At 50.3% G+C, this 20,002-nt stretch overlaps 1 protein-coding gene across 2 annotated transcripts; it reads left to right on the top strand.

Annotated features, from left to right (window-relative positions):
• Positions 1-1,552: 1,552 nt before the first annotated feature.
• Positions 1,553-19,216, top strand: SLC17A9 (solute carrier family 17 member 9). Of its 2 annotated transcripts, XM_057400888.1 has the most exons (13): positions 1,553-1,665; positions 9,493-9,690; positions 11,215-11,354; positions 12,025-12,124; positions 12,860-12,990; positions 13,660-13,756; positions 14,612-14,708; positions 16,670-16,757; positions 17,072-17,106; positions 17,658-17,773; positions 18,234-18,289; positions 18,427-18,456; positions 18,566-19,216. In XM_057400888.1, exons 1-13 carry the CDS (start codon positions 1,571-1,573, stop codon positions 18,727-18,729), a joined length of 1,347 nt encoding a protein of 448 aa, XP_057256871.1. In that variant the 5' UTR covers positions 1,553-1,570; the 3' UTR covers positions 18,730-19,216. The 2 variants fall into 2 exon arrangements, with proteins under 2 accessions (XP_057256871.1, XP_057256872.1); XM_057400889.1 differs by lacking the exon at positions 9,493-9,690.
• The last annotated feature ends 786 nt before the right edge of the window (positions 19,217-20,002 follow it).

Genomic DNA, 20,002 nt, shown 5'->3' on the forward strand with positions numbered 1-20,002 from the left:
GACATGCATTTCACTTGTGTAGTTACATCAGCACTCGGGTCCCCTCCTGCCTTGAATTAACTCCAAGCATACACACTGTTTAAAACCCCCCACGTTGAACAATGGCTTTGATTTTTGGCTGCGTTTTTCCCATGCCTTGGCTCCCTCTTCTGGAAACGGGCACAGTAGCAGAGTGAATAAAAATACTTTATAGTTTCCAGTTTCCTGTCCAAATAAAGGGCGGAAAGCTTACTACTGGATGGAGGTTAAGCCCTGTGGTTACTACACATGGTTCCTCTCAGTTTCCACTTGTAGCAAAGCTTGTATTGCTTTTCTCAGCTGGCAGCAGGTCTGTGTGACTGTGCCAAGGGCATTTTGGGGTACATATCTCTGAGGAAGAAATGCTGAAGCAAAGGGCAAAGTATGATTCTTGCTTTGGTCAGCCCTGGCAGCCTTCTTCTGGAGTTCTCTATGGGGCATAAGGAACCTCTTTGCTATTTGACTCCCTGAAGTTCAACTCGGTAATGCAGTTACCCCTCTTGATTTAAGTAGCTGCTGGGGACCTGCAAGGTATTCATGTTAGAAGAAGAATGGGTGAGTTAGGTAAACATCAGTCTGCTAAAGGCTTGATTTCAGTGGGCATTTACAGGAGCAGAGGGGAGATGCCTGCCCTGCACCTGCATCCTGTACCTGGTGCAGTTTGGTACCCAGACGCTGGCGCCTTCCCCAGGGTTGTGTATGACCTTGGTGAGCCTGGGCAGAAGCTCCTCGGTCCTTTGCTGACCTCAGGTTTTGTTGTGTCTGCATCCATGCTGCTGCCAGCCACAGAATCACCTGGATGATTTTGTAATGCTCTTCTGCTGGCTCCCTTGATATTCCTGAAATGAGTCATGAGTCCTCTTATTTTGACTGAAATAACCACCGTTTTAATGATCTATTTTGAGTTTCTTGCACACTTGTCTAGTGGAAGATGTGGATCGGTTGGAATTAGATGATTTAAGGTCCCTTGCAACCCACACCAGTCTGTGATTCTATTTCTATAACTGACTCTGGTCCTTTCTTTCAGTTACATCATGACCTCAGCCCTATGCAACAGAGTTAAATCAAGCTGTAACAACACCGATTCCTCTTTATTCATTAAATTCTTTAGATAGGAATATAATGTACAATTCTAATCCTGAAAAAGCAGAGCGAGACTCTTCTGCTCGCAAACCCATGGAAGGTGGAGGCGCAGGGGGCTCCGCAAGTGTTGCGGTCTGGTATCAGGTGAGGAGGGACACGGTTCAGCCCCTCTCGTAACCCCGTTTGGTTTTGCCGATGGGGGGGGGTCAGTATTTACCGAAGGAAAAGGGGAAAGAGCTAAAACCCCGCAGTTCTGTGGGTGCCGGATGGAGACCACGACCCCGCCGGGGGCCGCGGGTTCGACACCGCCCCGGGACCGGCACCGGGGACAGGGACCGGGACCCGCCCGCTGCGGGACTTCCCGGAACGGGGCGGCGGGAGGCGCTGACACGTGGCCGCGGCCCGGCAGGGGGAGGGAGCCGGCGGCCGCCGCGATGTGAGCGGAGCCGAGGCGGAAGGCGCTGCCCGCATGGCCGCGGGTGGCGGCGGCAGGAAGGTGCCGGTGAGCAGCGCCGAGCACGGCGGCGTGAGGAGGGATGGCGGCGGGGACCCGCACTGGTCCAGGTAAGGCTGGACCCTGCTTCCCCGCTCGCAGCGCTCTCCCGGGACACCCCCCACAGCATCCCTCGGTCCCTCGCCGCCGCCTGATGCAGCTCCAGGGAAAGATGCAGCTTCGGGATGGAGGGGGTCGGGCAGCCTGAGGCGGGGTCGGGAGCGCCCGGTGTTCCGCGTCGGGACCTCGGCCGGGATGCGGCCGGTCCAAGCCCGCATCGCCCCGGTGCTGCCTCCCCCCCCGCGGGTGCAGGAGGATGGGACCGGGGTACGCGGCCTCACCACCCCGGGCAGTCCCCGCTGCTTCGCTTTGCCGGCTCCAACGGAGATGGTAGAGGAAAAGGGGAAGGTCTGGGATTAGTGTGAAACAAGAGGGGGAAAAAGCCTTTTGAGCTTATTTCTGGTCTGCAGTCATAGTGCTGAGACCACTGAGAGGTTCTTATCGAAGTGTTGCAGCAGGGATGCTTGTGCTGGTGATGATAATTACTTAAGGTAAAGTCTGGAATAGTTGCTGGGCAGCAGCCCGAACCGTTCTTGAAGTTAAGTAATTAAAACACTTAAAACATTATTAAGCCCAAACTGAGCACTTTTAACAGTCGGGGGATAAGCAAACGGGCCAGGTTGGATGGGGCTTTGAGCAACATGGTCCAGTGGAAGGTGGAACACCAAGGGGAGGAATTGCCCTTTCCAACAACAACAGGCAGCCACTGGATAAACCGAGGTTTATCATCAGTCGCTTCCTGCAGGGGCAGCAGGATGATGGCTGCTTTAAACTTCCATCCCCAAGGGGACTTTTCCAGCAGTCAAAGCCCGAAATTCCAATCAAACCCATGCTTATCTCACCTAAAAGGTCTCAAAAGCAGACTTTTGGTGCTGGGGTTGCTTAAAATTGGAAGACTCTTTTCCCCAAAAGCACTTAGGAATATTCCTTTCTCTCTGTCTCCCCCTTTCTAACTTTTCCCTCTGTGAAACAGGAGGGGTGGGAGAGGAAGAACCTCGCACCAAGTTTCCATGAAGCGAATTTCCATTTAGATGTTCTTCCTCTAGTACAAAATCAACACATTTGGCCAGAATGAACCCTCCTGTTTCCCCAAATCTCTTTGAAACCCCTCGATAACACTTTCCCAAATGAAAGTGGATGTAGATGAAGACAGTCTGTGGCTCGAGACAGACGTATTTTGCAGTGATTCTGATCATCTTAAGTGCTGCTAGTAATAGAAAGAACCTGGTTACGGGGAAGGAGCAGCAGGATAACCATTACTCCCATCAGATCCTTATCTCTATTGCTGTCATTTACAGAAGCTGAGCTCCTTTGCCTGTTGTTTGGTGTAGACACACACATGTGGTCACAGCCCATGATCGACTAGGCTTTATGGGCAGGCAGAGGGTGGGAAGGGCAAAGGAAGAGCAGAAGGGAGGAGTGAGCAGCCACATCACGGTGCAGGTTGGTTGAGTTGGATAAAATCCCTCATTGGGTGGTTTAAAGTCAATCTGGTGGCCAGTTTTCAAACAGCATATGCAAATAAAGAGCTCTCCCCATTTCCCAGTGTGAGTTCTTGCCAGGAAGGCAAGGTCTTATCAAGTGGGGGAAGTGACATGGGTTCTCCTTTCGTGCTCCTACAAAAGACATACCAGGCAGCCTTCCAAGATCTGTCTGCGCCGTCAGTGCAAGGAGGGATCAGCAGTTATCTTGGCAGGTTTATTTTGCCATCTTTGTTCATGCTGCTTCTTCTTTTGTCCTCCCCTTTCTCAGATGGCTTTTCCTTCCTCTTCCATGTTCTTGCCCTGTGTTTCATCCTGCCTTTCCAGCTGCCTTTCCCAAACGTTTGTGCAGGTTTCCAATGGCTCCGTTATTGCGTGTCTCCTCTTCCTCTTCCAAGAGCAGCACTTTATGTAGCGCATCTGGACATTTAGATAGCACTTTTAAATGGAGATCTTAACGTGCCAAGGCAGGACCGGGGCATGTAGATGTGTTTAAGCATCTCTGGTTTAACCGGGGGAGGACCGAAGCAGTAAGAAGATAACTCAGTTGCCAAAGGCTGCACACAAAGTGGGTCCAGCAGCAGATATGGGGCTGGCATTTGGGGTGGTGCCTCCAGCAGATAAACACAACATGGAAAAGTCAGTGTGTCCTGGGAAAGAGATGACTCCCAAAACCACTCTGCCTCTCCCAGCCTCTGGCTACACCCGAAGACAAGGGATTTTCTATCCGTTTCTTTAAGCTCCAGAGATAACAGGAGTCACAGCACTGGCCTCAGGCTGGTCTCCAGTCTCCTGACTGCGCTCCTGACCGTGCCTGGAGCCAGCGGTCCCGTTGTGTTTCTGAGTCCTGCCAACACGATGTTGCAGCTTTAGTTGCATTTGTTGGTGGTGGGGTTATTTTATTGTACCCATTCCTCACCCTGGTTTTAATCATGACCTTGCTGAGGACTTTATCCCCTTGGAAAACGTAAGGAAGACACAGTTCAGGCTGGCTGCCCCATGAATGCCCTTAGATCAGCGTGCAAAGCATGCGAGTGCTGTAGCATTATGTTTTCCCACCACCTCCACTTAACAACCCTTTCCAGCTCATATGAGCTGCTGAAATCTTATTTCACCCCTGCTTTTGCCAAAAGCAAGAAATGAAGAGAGGGAATAAACCCAGAGCCGTGCTCGCTGAGCACCACTTTGTTGCCATCTGCGGCTCTGCACAGGGAGCTTGTGCACAGGAGGCGGGCAGGAAACCAGCAACTTTCCCAGCTAAAAAAGCCCAGTGTCCTCTGTGCTGCTCTTGTTGCTGTCAGCGGGTGCATGGGGAGAGAAAAAACCCCTCCTCTAAACCCCAAAGCTCCTTTTGACAGCGACAAATCATTAGCTTGGAGCCAGTCTGCAGCGTGACAGAATCAGCTCGAGGAGGGGAGGAATTCACCTCTCTCTTGACAAGCGTGATGGATTTCCAAGGGAGGGAGGAATTCTTGTTGAGGGAGCAGTGAGAGGACGGTCAAAGTGCCTTAGAAATAACTACCTGGGTATTACCTGCCTGCACAGGAGTGTGGGCATGGCTGCCGTGTTTATGCCACATCAGTCAGGCTGCAGTTGTGGTGGTGATTACAGTAAATTAAAGCCATAGGCAAGTAAGGTGGAAAAGAGGTTTTAGAAGGGGGATGCTCCAATGGGGTTGGGAATGGGTGACAAGGAGGGAAGCATCCCATGTTGAGGCAAGTGACCAGGCAGAGGGGGACCGCAGGTATGTGCTGGGGATGTTCCCCTGGGAGGTGGTCCCATGTTTGGGCTGCAGGGTGCCCTTGGTCTGGAGCTGTTGGCCCTTCAGTGTGGCTGGGAGCTGGGGACCAGCATGTGGGCTCATCCCCATCCTGCTCTGGGGTTCTGGCAGGGATGAGCGAGTGTCCACTGCTGGTGGTGGGGATGAGCAAGCAGGCTGGGGGCAGTGGAGGTGGCTCCTGAGGATGTATCCTCCGTGCATCTCCCACAGAGCTATTTCAGTCTGTTTATAGAGAAGGGAGCTGAGGTGAAGATGCCCTAAGGGTAGGCGGTGTGCCCTGCTGCCGGTGCTTGTGCCCACATTGGCCATGGCACTGCTCCAGCGCAGATCAGGAGCTACAGCTCCCAAATCTTCTCCCACTTCCAGTTATGGAAAACACCCACAAACCTCAGAGACAGCTTCTGGCCAAGAGCTGTTGCTGGGGCAGGCTGTTTGTAGCATTGCTAACACAGCTCTTTTACCACCTGAAAATACCCAACGGCCCAAACCCGTGCCTTGAAGGGGGTACTAAACTGTGATCTGATTGATAGCCTCAACTCCAGCAAGTCCATTTTAACAGTGCCCTGCAGTGTCTGCCAACAGACAGAGCAGGGGGAAAGGAGGGAGCAAGTCAAGAGAAATAAAGTTAAATAAATATTTGCTCTGTGGCATCTACTGGAGAAATTCCTCCAGCAGGAAAACACACTGCAAATAAAGATACCCTGTGCTGCTGGCTCCCCTTCCACCGCAGTACAGCTCAGCTTGGGTTTGCCTCTTTAGGGCTCTCGGGCATCCTTGGAAATCAATCCTAACCACTGCGCCCTGGGCAGGGGACCTGTTCGGTTGGTGGGAGCTGGGTCCCAAGGGCATCGCTGGGTGCCGAAAAGCAAAGCTGTGACCCCCCCCCCCCCAAGCACCCAGGGCTGTGTTTAGAGGAGGACCAAGGGACATCAAGCAGAGCTGCTCAAATGTAGGGCTGCTGCAATACAAAAGCCACCCAGGAAGAGTCATTAGGGCTTGAACTAATTATAGTCTGTCTGGGTGGTGGTTGGCGGTTATGAAATAGGAAGTGTTTTCTAGCTTCATGACTGCTGCACTCAGTAAAGAGGGTTTTGGTGCCATGCAGAGGGGATGCACCTGCAGTGCCTGGAAGCAGAGAGGCAGGACAGGTCAGGAGAGCACAGACTGGGCACCAGCGAGTCACTGCCATCATGGGCATCCAATTCAGTCAATTAGGTGTCTCCAGACAAGCTCTGGTTGTTCACCTGCCAATAGTTTGGGGGTGGCTGCCCCTTCTCATGGAGGTTTCTGCCCCACATAGCTGGGGCTTAGCCAGTACCATTGTGGGGAGATGCTCAGTCTGTCCTCTTGGCTGGTGGGATGGGCATGGTGGCACCGATGACACCGATGGCTGCGACCTCCTTAAGTTTAGGTAGGTTTTATTCTGACTCAGTTTGGTTGTCTCCAGCACAGATTATCTCTACCTCCCTCCTCAGTTAATCCATTAGACTAAATTCATTAATCCTGATAAAGCTCCACTTCTCGGACGGCTGCTTTTACCCCCCAAAACTAGTGTTTGAGTTGTCATTATTCCTTACTTTTTGAAGGAGAGCTCTATTTTCCCCCCTCTGTGCTAGTGGAGGTTTCTCCTGTAACCTTTGCTGTTGTTGTTTTTCACTGAGCAGAGCATTGACTCATCGGCAGCCTCTGTGATAACTACAATTAGGAGAAAATGCATTTACAGAGCTCTTTCCTCTGATGCAAGCACATCATTGTCCTTGCAGAGGAATAATTCTTGCTATGTTCTCAAGTGGGTGTGGGCACCCAGTGATTACATTTGTCACTCGTATTGTTTGAGTGGATTGTCCTACCTGGATATGCTACCTGTGGAGCAAGTGGTAGTCTGAAGCCGTCTTTATCACCTCCACTTGTTTTGAGCACAAGTCTCTACTGATGCATTTAAACATATGGGAAGAGAATATGAATGTATAGAGTGGAGTAATCAAAGCATTGGCACTGCATCATGTACCTAGGGGCTTATATAGTGCTCCTGAAAAAGCATATAAGTCAAGAGAATAAATTCACTGGATTTCTATCCAAACATCACCTGGGGATGAGGATTGTCAGGAGAGCATCCCTGCATGGGAATCCCTTCCCACTGCTGTATCTGAGCTGTGCTTTGAATGGTGTTCGTCCCTCCACACCCCTAAATCCCCCTGAGTGCCCCAACACAGGGGGTGGGGGCTTGGGTGGCTCTGCCCTCCTTATTGGAGTGACAAAGAAGCTTGGGATCTCACAGCGTCCCCTCCTGCCTCTCTGCCCTGAAGCCAGAGCTGCCTGGCAGCCTGCTCATTGCCATTTGGGGTTCAGTCCATTAGCACCAACCTGTGCCTGCACCTTCCTTGGGCACGGTCATTGCTGCGTTTCCCAGTTGCTAACGTGGAACAGACCATGGCAATATTACAAAGAGAAGCAGAGTAAAGGCTGGTTGAGCTGCACAAGTCTTTTTCTCTCCATGTCACACCTAGCAGAGCCAGACAAGGTTTAGGGCCAAGGAAGAAATGTCGTTCTAATATCCCATTAAATGCTGCTGTGTTCATCAGAATAACTGCTGGGAGAAGAGGCAGAGCTCATCCAGTGAGAAAACTCATAAAGCTCTCCCTTTGCTCCAGGGGGAAAAGCACAATGTAGAAAACTACCTTGGCAGCTAAATAATAGGAGATAGCTACGCACATCGCAGGCTGCTGCCTTTGACTTTGTCACCTCAATAGCTGCAGGTTCAATAGCTCAAAATAATCACTGGAGATAACAGGGGAGATTATGGAGCTGCTCTGGCAACAGCCCATTTTGATGGGTGCAGAAGGTTGGTCGCTTATACCTGCGAGCATCCCGTCTTGGATTGTCTCAGACTCCCCTCCATAACGTTTTCCATTGCCAGTTGCTCCCCATCTGCCCTCTGATGGGAGATTTATACTCAAGCCCTGCCCACGTTGTCCTGCTGGGCTTGGTCTGACCAGGCCACGTGGCATCCAGGAGCCTTTGGCTTCATTGTGCTTTCCCATGGGAAGGTGAAGTTGGTGGATCTGCTGATCCCAGAGCTGATTAAAACCCAAATCATACCAACTTCAGGTACGATTGCTGCATCCCTTCCTCTTGCTGCGGGACCAGGAGGGACTCTGAGAGCGTTTATCAGTTCAAATGGGGCAGTTCAACCCGTGCTTACCCATTCCCCCAGCAAAGATACGTGAGGTTTTCTGGTTCCTGTGTTATTTCCTACGTGTCCACAGTAACAACAGTTCCAACCTCCAAATCACCAACTGAAACCCTTCCAGTGCCTCCTGCCAGAGGTTGGCACTGAGCTGCTTATCTGCCCTGCCAGCAAACAGCAATAAATCCACCTCCGATGGGTCCAAGTGCCCGGCGTGTTCTCCTTTTCATTGTTCCTTTGCCTCCCGCCGTGAGGGGCCGTTTGACACGTTTATAAATGGGTTTGTGCTGTGTGGGATTAACCTGCATTTATCATCGTTCCAGGACAGAGGGATAAGTGCTCACTTTGACACACGAAGTGACCCAGGTTGGTTCCCGCGCGGGAGGCGGGTATGTTTAGTGGGGTGGAAAGCACAGAGGTTAATGCCCCGGTACGGTGAATTCCGCAGTCATCTCTGGAGCAGAGCGAGTCTGTTTGCCCAGTGCTTTTGTGCTCTGGGCATAGAAATAACCAAATACAAATGGTGGGGTTCATACTAAGCCTTCAACTCCGTGATTCGCAGCAAAGGGGGATCCAGGCTGATGTTAGTGGGACTGAGGGGAGGCAGAAGAGTTCAGGTATCGCAGCTTGAAGTTTACAGGAGGATGTGGGTCTCTGCTCCAGAATAACACTGCTGACTTGGAGCAGGAGAAAACTGCTTTCCCACTTATTTCCAGCCTGTATCTTCTGAAGGGGGGTGCACTTTTCTTGAGGCTGGGTACTTATGTACCAGAAAATGTATTCTGTTAATGTATTATTGCTCATATTATCTTAGGCTTCTTATCAGGCCAGCCTGGATTATCTTGCTCCTCTCTTTGGGCTATTTAGCCCCATCATATCTTGTCTCTTACTAAAGAAAACCTCCATCTCTCTCCTGTTTAGGAGGAGTACCACACAGCCGCCCTGCCTGGGGAATGGGTAGGAATGCCAAATAGCAAATGTTTGCTACCAAGACGGTGTGTCTTATGCAAATACCTCCAACCTCATGCACTGACCTTTCCTTTGTTACCCTTATCTTTTGAAGAACAGTTTCTAAAGCTTTTGTTTGGGGAAAAAAATGCAAACAGGTTCCCCCTCCTTTCCCTCTATCCACAGCAATGCAGGAGCTGCCCATTCCACCTTGCAGCCTCTGGACAGGCGTTATTTTACTGCTGGGGTCAAATAGTGTTTGGGTTGAAAGTTAGCATCATTCATAAAGTCACCAGCTGTGTCAGAACCACTGTGCCACAGGGGATTGCGTTGACCTTTCTGAAGACAGACTCAGCTTGCAAGCGAAGACTGACCCGTGAGCCCTCGCTGTGCATGGATCTACCCCACAGACCGTTCCCCATCTTCCTCTCCCTCCTTGCAGACCCGAGGCCCGTGTCTGGACGGTGATGTTGCTGCTGGGGACGTGCCTGCTGTACTGCGCCCGTGTCACCGTGCCCATCTGCGCCGTCGCCCTGAGCACCTACTTCGACTGGGACAAGAAGCAGTCCGGGATAGTGCTCAGCAGCTTCTTCTGGGGCTACTGCTTGACACAGATTATCGGGGGACACATCAGTGACCAGTACTGGAAACTGTTCTCATGTTGGCCTCTGCTCGGGCTTTATTTAATGACACAGATTGGTTTTGACCAACCCCAGTTCTAGTCTTGGCAGTGCCAAGTTTCACCTTGGGACAGTGATGGGGTGAAGGGTATCCATGGGGAGATGCTTTATGGGGCACTGCAGATTGCTCTGAGAGCTGTTGAGGTCTCTCCACCAGCCTCACTCAGGGTCTATAGCTCTGACTCAAAGGGGATGTGTAGTTTTGTCTGATTAGATTCCTTTGCCTTGAAATTGCTGCACTGCTTACAGGGCAGTGTGCACTGATGGACTTTGCATAGCCAAAATGCCCAGCAAACACAGGGGGTATCCACACAACCATTATGGCCTCAAGAGCTCCTACAGAGCAACTGCCAGGAGAGATCTACAGTCACATTAATGGACACTTCAGACCAACATAGGGGTTTTGTCACCTGGAAACAGTGAAGAGCACTTCTATACCAGCGTAATTCCTCTGATGGAGGTTGTTTTTAGCACTGCTTCTGTAATTGGAGTGAAAAAAGCAAACCCACAGGCTTATATGAAAGAAATAGTGGGTGTGAAGCAGGATTTATTTTAGGGAAGTGATAAATGCTGATGCTCTTCATGAACTGGGGTTCATGGCTGCTGCTCATTGTCCATTTACAAACAGTTTGACCCCAGCAGTGCTGGACAGGAAGGGTTTATAGCTGAAGTCACTAATCACAAGAAGAAAACATTTCCTTTTGCAAGCCCTACAGCTTCGATTTGATCTGCACAGCCCGCCTTCATTTTCAGTTCAGCACCTCCAGTTTTTCCACCCTCTGTTCTCATGCACAAGCAAACCCCCATCACAGTTTCCATCATGTTTGGGGAAAACAAGTGTCTCCATTTTATCACATCAATTAAAAACCAACTTCCCCAGCTAACTGTAAGGAAAGATCTGAGTAATCACCTGCTCGGGTTCCTTACCCCAGCCACCCCATTCTTAGGAGGCTTTTCCCGTGAAATCCTTTGTGAGGAACACATGCCTGGAAGAGGCACCTTATCCATGCAGTGCACTATGCTGTTTCATTGTGTTCCTCAGTAGTTTGCAAGCAAAAACTCACATCTGAACAGGCAGATCTGGTGCAAAGGAGCAGATGGAAGAGAAAACGCCATCACTGAATAAGAGAAGCAGGATGGCGATGCCAGCTTGAGCTTCCCCTCTGTTAGAGCCTTGAGCACATCAATGTGGTGCTGCCTCTAGGGTTGGTGTGTGCTGGAGCTGCGTGGGCAGCACTGGTGGCCAGTGTCCTGGTGGGAGCAATCCCAACTCACTGCCTGCTCCAGGAGAGGCTGAGGTGGGAAGGGACAGGAGGTCACAGCTGCTCCTGAGGGGCTAAAGACGTTTGTGAGGGAAGAACAGGTTTGTCTGAAAGGTGGCTCTTAAAAACAGGCTGAAATGGGAAAAGCCCTTGGGTCCTGGCTGGGGGGCTTTGCCCTTTCGCCCTCCCCTTGGTTTTGATAACGTGGTTTCTGTGTTCCAGAATAGGAGGTGAGAAAGTCCTCCTCCTGTCGGCATCGGCCTGGGGGTTCCTCACGGTGCTCACCCCGCTGCTCACCCACATCACTTCTGCACATCTCGCTTTCATGGCCTCCTCCAGGTTCCTCATGGGGTTGCTGCAAGGTGAGACCCATGTCCTGAGCCCGTGCCTGTGTCCGTCTGCCCATGGGCTTCCTTGCACGGGGGCTCTTGTGCAGTGAATTCAGATGCAAGCCATGTGCTTTGGGCTGCATGGACCCTTCTCCTGCATGTTTGAGCCATCCTCTCTGCCTCAAAACTGTCTCCACATCCAGGACTTCCACTGGAAAAGAAGGTGACATCTCTAGAGAAAGGCACTGACAAATCATTCCCCTGTAGAAATCTCTGTGCCGGGCAAGGGCTGCTGCTTCTGAAACCACCCCTGTTCCTGCTTGGTTTTCCACGTCTTAAAACCCCTTCAAAGCACTTGGCTAAAGTCAGTCCTTGCTAAAACTTTTGGCTCATTTGGGATGATTTCCCTTCCCTCCTGCCAAGCTGCAGCGCTTGGGAGCTGCTGGGATAAGTGCATTGGCACCGATGGATTTACAGCAGCCAGGGTAATGATGAAACCAGGGGTTATGGAGAAGGCCACAAACAAAACTTCCATGGTGATGGATTCACTTTCCTTGTTTTATACCCCTGTTTTGTATTCACCAGAGGTTTTGGTGCTTTCTCTCGGTGTTTATCTCCTGCTGGGTTCTTTCCATTTGCTGTTGGTTTGCTCTCAAGGGCACAGGAGCCTGACTGCTCCCTGCCCTCCTCCCGTTGCTTATAGGGGTGTATTTCCCATCTCTGGCCAGCCTGCTATCCCAGAAGGTCCGTGAGAGCGAGCGAGCCTTCACCTACAGCACAGTGGGGACCGGCTCGCAGTTTGGGTAAGTCCAGAAGGCTTTGAGCAGCGAGCAGCAGTCTCTGGACATCCTACGTGGTGAAATGCCATTGAAGACTTGGAGGCAAAACCCACAGCCCAAACTGCACGTGGCTTCCCGGGCCCTTGAGGACACCGGCTGCAGCTGAGGAAGCCTCAGGCAGTTGCTGTGGGGCATGTCAAGGGTTTATGTATGGTTTTAGCTTTCTTTTCAAGCCAGACTTTGAAGGGGGTTTGCAACATTCGAATTACTATGGGAAACAGGCTGATTCGGTAGGAAGAGCAAGGGCTGGCCTGAAACTGCTCACCTGTCCTCTTTGATAGATGGGGTAATGTAACGTCTCATGTTAATGGCCACGAGAATATTCTTTCTAAATGGAAGGGTTGCTTAAAAGCCAAATGGAAACATTCCTGTGTTTAATCACTTGGCTTTCCAGTGTTACACATTCTCTGAGATGCTTCCTGTGCCCCAGTAACCCCATGTTCTTTACTGGTATGTGTGTTCGAGGGGCTGGTGAGATCCTTTCATGGTTTCTCCTGCCCGAGCGAGGATCTGGCCCAAGATGCCATGCAGGGAGTAGGGCAGGTTCCAAAGACACAGTGTGATAGGGCTGATGTGCAGCAGCTCTTTTAAGTGCATTTAGTGATGTGTGGCATCCACCCTGGGGAGCATCTCCCACTGATGCATCCAGTCCCAATGCTCTTGACCAAACCTGTAATCCAAGGGTGTTTTTCCTTGCAGGACACTGGTGATTGGTGGTGCTGGATCTCTCCTCCTGGATTGGTATGGATGGGAAAGCGTTTTCTACTTCTCTGGTTTGCTCACTTTGCTCTGGGTTTACTGCACCTGCAAGTACCTCCTGAGTGAGAAAGGTAAATCCAGTCACCTGTATCCCTTGTGCTGGCAGTTTTGAGCTCTGGCATTGCTGATTTCCTATTCCAAGTCCCACACTGGATTATATTGCTGCCAAGAGCCTGATCTGACTCCTCGGTCCCCTTAAGTACCAGTGAAAACATCACACAGAGCATGATCTTCAAAGTGGATTAAGCTAAAGCAGGGCAAGATTCTTATTCCAAACAAAGAGCATTTACACACAGAGCTTTTAAAAACCAGTTAATCTGGAATGTCTCTTCCGAGGTAACTGTCTGGGAGTAATTCCACACATGGGGAAAGCCTTACATCTGGCTACAGCATTATTAGTACAGTGTGACGTGTGGGAGCCCAGCTCATCAGGAGCCTGGCGTGTGGCTGATGCTGCACAAAATGCAATCCTGGTCCCTGCCCAAGGGATTTTTCATTCATTATAACAGGAAATATAACAAATGGGTGAAGGTGGCTGGATGGGAAAAGTATGTGGATACAGTGGGAAAACGTTGGTCCATATGAAAAGGTCTTTTCAGGAGCATTCAATAGCTGTATAGCCAAAAAACAAGGGTGAGGAGGAGATTGAAGGTAGCTGTACAGCGGCCTCCCAAAGCTCCCTCCAGCTGCACAGAAAATCACTGATCAAAGCTTCCCTTTGTACGTTTTCTTCCCTGCAGAGCTCATCATCCCCATAGACTGTTTAATGAGAGGCCTCTCCATATCCAAGCAGACCAAAGTTCCTTGGAAGCAGCTGTTCAGGAAGGCACCGATATGGTAGGCAGCTCCGGTGGCCTTGAGCATTGGCAGGGCTGGGGAGCAGCCTCCTCCCAAGGGCTTTTCCTCCCCTCTGTGCTTATTTCTTCTGCATATGTGTGTTTTGTCCACTTATTTATGTCTTTGGGCAACACGACCAGCTTTTCCAACCCCTTCTGTATAAATAAAGAACTAAAAAGGTAAGCTTGACAAAAGGGTTTATGTCCTATCCAGAGGAATGTCAGGCTTCAATGTTACTGGCAAATCCTTTTCCTTCACAGGCTGTTTCCTGGATGTTGTGTGCCCCTCTGGAGTAATATTCTCCACCAGTCTGGTTGGAAATGCTGCTTGTAATGGGCTCCTAAGAAGTGCTGCTCGGGGGTGTTCTCACTGGTGGCAAAACATCTTTTTAATAGCTCTTTTTCCTTCGGGATGATGCATTCGGTACTGAAGCTCATCCAAGCATGCTCCCAAGTGCTGCATTAAGACAGGGAGGAGGGGTGGTGGGGCTGCAGGGCAGCAAGCCCATTCCTGCCTTGAATAACCATGGAGCATCTGCTGATAACAAATCCCTAGGAAGCCCTAAACACCTCTCGGAGCAGGCCAGCTCTCAGCACTTGGAAATGCACTCACACAATTGCTGCTGCAGTTAACCTTACCTGATGCAGGCACTGAGTGATGATGAGGAGGAGGAACCAGCAGTGCTGGGAATGGCGAGCCAAAAGGAGTCATTACCTATGGAAACAGCAGGAAGCAATTGTAGCCCTGCGAGGGATCCCTTTATAGAGCAGGAGCTGAGAGATTTGGTTGCTCGAGTGCCTGTTTCCAAAGTGACTTGTCCCTCCTGATGATTTCCTCTCTGCTGCGTGTTTCCAGGGCTGTCATCATCGCTCAGCTCTCCACGGCCAGCACGTTTTTCACTCTCCTCTCCTGGCTGCCAACTTTCTTTAAGGAAACTTTCCCCGAGTCAAAAGTAAGTTGGCTCCGAGGCGTTGCAGGTCTCTGCGCGCATGAGGTCGTGCTGGGTACCAGCTGAAATGGGTTGTTAGGGAGGGATACGATGGCAGAGGGAGTTGGTAAGAGCAGGCTGGGAAGCAGGAGGAGGCGGGAGGTTTCTCTGTGGGGTTAGGAGCTGTTGTTCCCCTGCACATACATTTGGAGGTGCATCCTCCCTTCAGGTAGGCAGAGGCTGGTTTCTAGTTGCTTCTTTAGGGATGCTGAAGTGAGGTGGAGCTGGAGCCACTTCATGACAGGGAAGAGAGGGTTATATTTGGCTTTTAGACTGCTTTTCTTCTGAGGTCTCCAAATGGCACAGAGCTCATGATGCTATGCAGTTGCAAATGACCACCATTCAAATTTGGGTTTTCACCTGTACTGGAATTGTATATCTCAGGCCTGAGAAAATCATAATTACCTTTAATAGCACATACAAAATTACTACAACAGCTTCCCTCTCCTCAGCACCAACGATGCTCCCATTCATCAGAAGCCTAGGCAATGCTCATCTGGGCTGAGAGCTGCTATTTAGATCTGGTTCTCAGAAACTCAAGACAATCTTTAGGCTCTGTTAGGTTTTTATACTTTCCAGAGCTGCTTACAAATGCCTTTTCCTATTACATGAGCAAAGTGCTTTATGGCAGACTTGATATTCATATTAAAATCATGTATTAAAACGAGCAAACATATTGTAGTGACAAGATCTGTGCACCTCAAGTAATGTGCTTGTGCAGCAGTAATTTCCCATCTGTTCAGCATTATATCATGGTGCCTTTATGTAAGATGCTCTATGAGCGTTCCTGCATCTGGTAATCGCTTCATATGTTTTAATATAAAGGGGCTTGAGGATGCTTGATTTTAAAGGATGGATGATAATCCTTAACGTGGGAAGCCTGTGTCGCCTACTGGTCAATGTCCCTTTCTGCAGGTGGGCTGCCCTTACCGCTGCTGGCAGCCCATCAGGATGGAGGTGATGGAGGGGTTTGGCTCCAGGTGATGGGCTGTGGGGATGGGCAGTTCAGAGTGCTGGGATTGACTTGCTGAGCCACCCCAGTCTGTGTTAACAGACACCCAACCACAAGCCCTATAGGGTAGCACTTCCAAAAGTGATCAAGACCCAAAGTTCTGAGGCGCTGAAAGCTGGAAATGGACCCTAATGTGATATCCAGGAACAGGATTGTTCAAATCCAAGATCACCCAAGAGCTGGCATCCTAAAACCAGGCAAAGAAGGGAGGGATGCCCCCATGGGTGACAGGGATACTCTGGGGATGATGGATGGTTCAACCAGCTGAGATGAAGCTCAGCCCAACCCGCACTGATTTCAGCTCCTCGTGGGATCTGGGCACCAAAACGCCTCTGATCTGCTCTAATCCTGATGTCCGGTAATCATCTGTGATTACAACTGCAGCAAGCTCGCTTAATTGAAAATAGGCCAAAATATGTTGCTGCCCATAACGCTTCCTAATCCTGACGTTAGAAAATCCAGCTCTGTTCCCTCAGCTTCACAGGGATGCTGCTAATGAGGCTGAAGCTAATGGCGGAATCCTGCTGGCAGCTTTACTGATGACCCACAGGGCAGAGTAAAGTCTGTACTTGCTTTGCAGGGCTCTATGGCTCTGCCACATCACCTTTAGGAGCAGTAAACTTTAATCCCTCTTTCCCAGAGCTTTCTGCCTCTGCAGGGTCACCAGGGCAAAAGGAAAGACAAGAAACCCACAGATGCTACAGCCCCGTGATGCTCCTGATGCCTTAAATACTTTGGGGTCATGCAGGGTGTAGCAGGGAGCTTGCTGTATAAAGGGGGTAGAGAGCATGCAAGCAGTCCTGATCACTCCATTTGTTTTCCTTTCTACAGATAACACAGACTATCACATAAAGTGTTTGCAAAGAAACTCGGCTCTGACAGCAAACCTCTGTTGACTTTTGCTCCCTTTCAGGATTGGGTGTTTAATGTAGTCCCCTGGCTGGTTGCGATTCCAACAAGCTTGTTCAGTGGATTTCTGTCTGATCATTTAATCAGCCAAGGTAAGAGCTCTTTTGGCTTTTTCTCAGCTCTTATTTTATGTGATGTGGGAAGAGGACCTGGCTGGGAGGAGGTGGGCTTGTTGGTAGGGTGAAGACCCAGCAAATAGACATGAGGTTCTGATTTGAAAGCAGAATAAATACTTCAGGGTTCAAAGCCCATCCATGTGCTTGAGGCTCCCTTTGATCTCACTTGCAATATCCACCTGGAGATGAAATCTGGCCGTATGAAATCCACTGACCTTGTGGTCTTCTGGCTGGAGAGCAAAGAGACCTGGTGAGCTGTGCTTAACTCCAGTTCTCCCTTTCTCTTCCAGGCTACAAAACCATCACCATTCGTAAGTTCATGCAGGTAAGAGCTGAAGCCACAAGAGACACACCTGAGTACCTGTGGGGCTCTGCTTACATGGCAAGATTAGACTTCTTATGGAGCTGGGCTGGTGGTTATAGGTGGAAAGAGGGAAAGGGTGCAGAGTGATTGGTGATCAGTATGTACGGGAAATGAAATACAGCGCAAACCCCTGACTGAGGAACAGAGCGTGGACCAAAAGTGATGCTGAGCACAGAGATGTGTGAGTGCTCCAGAGAGGTTTTCCTTCACAGGCAGAGGCCAACTGCACTCTGTCGCTCCAAATGACCCCTTAGATACTGAGGAAATAGCAATGCAAGGATGGACACAAATAGAAATGCTGGTTGAGAGCACAGCGTATCCTTCCCACCCCGCAGCATCCCATCCCTCTGGACAGACACATAAAGGCAGGACACCAAGGAAAAAAAGGCTTGAGAAGCACCTGGTGCATACGAGCTCTTGCCATTGTAGAAGGGAACAGTTTGTCCATGAAAGGACTCACTTTATTCCCTACAGAGACTGTGCTGTGGTGTTTGATTTTCCCTTTCTTCCAGGTCATTGGCTCCGGTGTCTCGAGCATTTTTGCTTTGTGCCTGGGCCAGACCTCCAGCTTCTGCAAAGCAATAGTGTTTGCCTCCGCCTCTGTTGGCCTCCAGACCTTTAACCACAGGTAACCAGCTACAGCAGCAGGAGCTGTGGCCCTTAGCTCTTACCCTACACTTGGCATTTCAGGGTCCGGAAGGAAGCTGCCTCCCTTATTACTGTCAGAGCAAGAAGTGGTGCTTGCCTAAGCATCCTGTGTTGGTCCCTGTGAGGGTGGTGGGGTTCAGTGGGTTGGAAATAATGCAGCAAACTTCTAGTGTGGGGAAGGGCTGGGACCAGCAGGGATTAGGGATTGAAGCAGGGAGGGAATTGCATTTTTGTCCCTCTAAATGCTTGAAGTTGAATCCTTTTCCTCCTGGTACTCTCTGGTGCTGCTTCACTCTCAGCCTCTTTCCTCCTTTCTCCCCCCCAGTGCCATTTATTGCCTTGGTCCCTTCCTTTTGTTTGACAGCTGAACTCGGGGTGAATGATGAAAAAGGAGCCGTGCTCCATTAAAAGAACCATTTTTCCTCTGTGTTTCTCACTAGCGGCATTTCAGTGAACGTGCAGGATCTGGCCCCCTCGTGTGCTGGCTTGTTGTTCGGTAAGGATTCCTGTGGGAAGGGCTGTTTGTGCAGGGGGGAATGCTGTCATCAGCAGGAAGGTTTGAGCTCTGTGCAATGTCTATTCCATACGTGCAGCCTCAGCTTCCTCCTGTGATATAGCTGCTTTCCTTTACAGGTGTTGGGAATACAGGTGGAGCCCTCCTAGGTAAAGTACCTTCCTCAATCTCAGCTGCTCCTGGGCAGTCCTATCCTTGCAGGAAAACAGGACCTGGATCTGGAGCCTTTGCATTCCTTTCTCTTCTCTCCCATCCCAGGTGTCATTTGCGTGTACCTGGCTGGTTACCTGATTGAAACGACCGGCTCCTGGATCTCTGTTTTCAACCTGGTGGCTGCTGTTAACAGCATTGGCCTCTGTGCATTCCTCCTGTTCGGGGAGGCCCAGAGGGTGGACACAGACTCTGCATATATGGACCTCTAGAGATGAGTCCAGCAGGCAGCCCAAGGGCAGGAGAATGTCACATCTTTGTGTCTTCATCGCACAAGTGCCAAAGAACATATTTTTTTAGGTGTTTAATAGGAAAACATATATTGGGACCAAATACGTTGCGGGTCTGGATGGAACCCATGAGAGGAAAGAAATACGGAGTTTACCGTGTGCTCAGGGCATAGCTGATGGCCTGCAGAGCCATTCCAGCTCAGCATCTCCAGTGAGCTTACAGCCAGCGTGACCAATGTGCCCCAGTCCGTGTGTAGTGGACAAACACCATGTGGCTGAAGCAGCTCATGCGGTGTGTCTCCAAAGGCTGCTGTGGTTTGGGACCACAGGGAGGGCGGATGGTGACACATGTCCTCTGAACTAAATGAAAGGAATAATCCAAATGGATGTACCTCTGCCCTTACCCCTCTCTTGCGTGCCTTCGTTTGCAGCCTGCTTGATAGGTACAAGCCAGGTTGAGATGAATTCCAGGCTTTTCTGGCTGGATGTCTACTGTGGACCCAGGGGCATGAGGTTGCATTGATGCTGAGCTGGGATGCGGCAAAGCAAATCTCTCGCATCAGCTGAGCCCATCTTTGCTCAAGGGATCCCATCTCTCCTGCTTGGCTTTACTCCATCCCTGAGCTAATGTAGAGCACCTCCAATGTGAGAGCCAAGCTAAGGTGCAGTTGCCCATGATCAGGCATAACTGGGTTGACCTCATGGTGTAGGTGCAGCCAAGGAATCCCCTGGGAGCTGTTTTGCCATATGCTGTGAATGTATTGGAAGAGCAGGTCACGTCCTGTACGATGGATCTATTCTCCCACATGCTTTTTGCTTGGTTAGACACATCCTCCATGCGCTCCCAAAGGGACACAGGAGTCTTTCCAAAGAGCCTGCAAGGGGCAGGTTTTGTTTCTGTGTTAAGCATAGAGCAAATTTCTGCACTGGGGATCCATAGCACTGGACGTGGATCCCTGCGGTTCCCTGTGTCAGACGGGACCACTCGGCTGTACATGCCTCTGAGCCTGAATGTCTTAAGTTATTTATAAATATTTTTAAATCCAAGTGCCAAATTCTATATTTTATGGACTTGAGGCCCGACTCTGCTTATTTTGAGTGGTTTCCCCACAGTATCTCTAGAGGGGAAGGGTTTACCAGCCTCCGGTGTCTGGTTTTGGAGGTTCTGTTTTAAATGTGACTGACGTTTCGTATTAAAGCAATTCACAGCTTTCCCTCCCACCCCCTGCTTACAGCCTGAAAGGATCCCTTTGAT

The sequence above is a fragment of the Pezoporus wallicus genome, unplaced genomic scaffold (genome assembly GCF_028554395.1).
Source record: "Pezoporus wallicus isolate ANWC-B61680 ecotype Strahan unplaced genomic scaffold, APGP_CSIRO_Pwel_v1 contig_11133, whole genome shotgun sequence".
Lineage (NCBI taxonomy): Eukaryota > Metazoa > Chordata > Aves > Psittaciformes > Psittacidae > Pezoporus > Pezoporus wallicus.

Excerpts from the sequence above, each read along its gene's own strand:
- SLC17A9 (XM_057400888.1), top strand. The coding sequence starts at position 1,571 with ATGGCCGCGGGTGGCGGCGGCAGGAAGGTGCCGGTGAGCAGCGCCGAG. Across the intron at positions 16,758-17,071 it reads TGATCATTTAATCAGCCAAG|GCTACAAAACCATCACCATT; the intron begins GTAAGAGCTCTT and ends TTTCTCTTCCAG. Across the intron at positions 17,774-18,233 it reads CTCCAGACCTTTAACCACAG|CGGCATTTCAGTGAACGTGC; the intron begins GTAACCAGCTAC and ends GTTTCTCACTAG.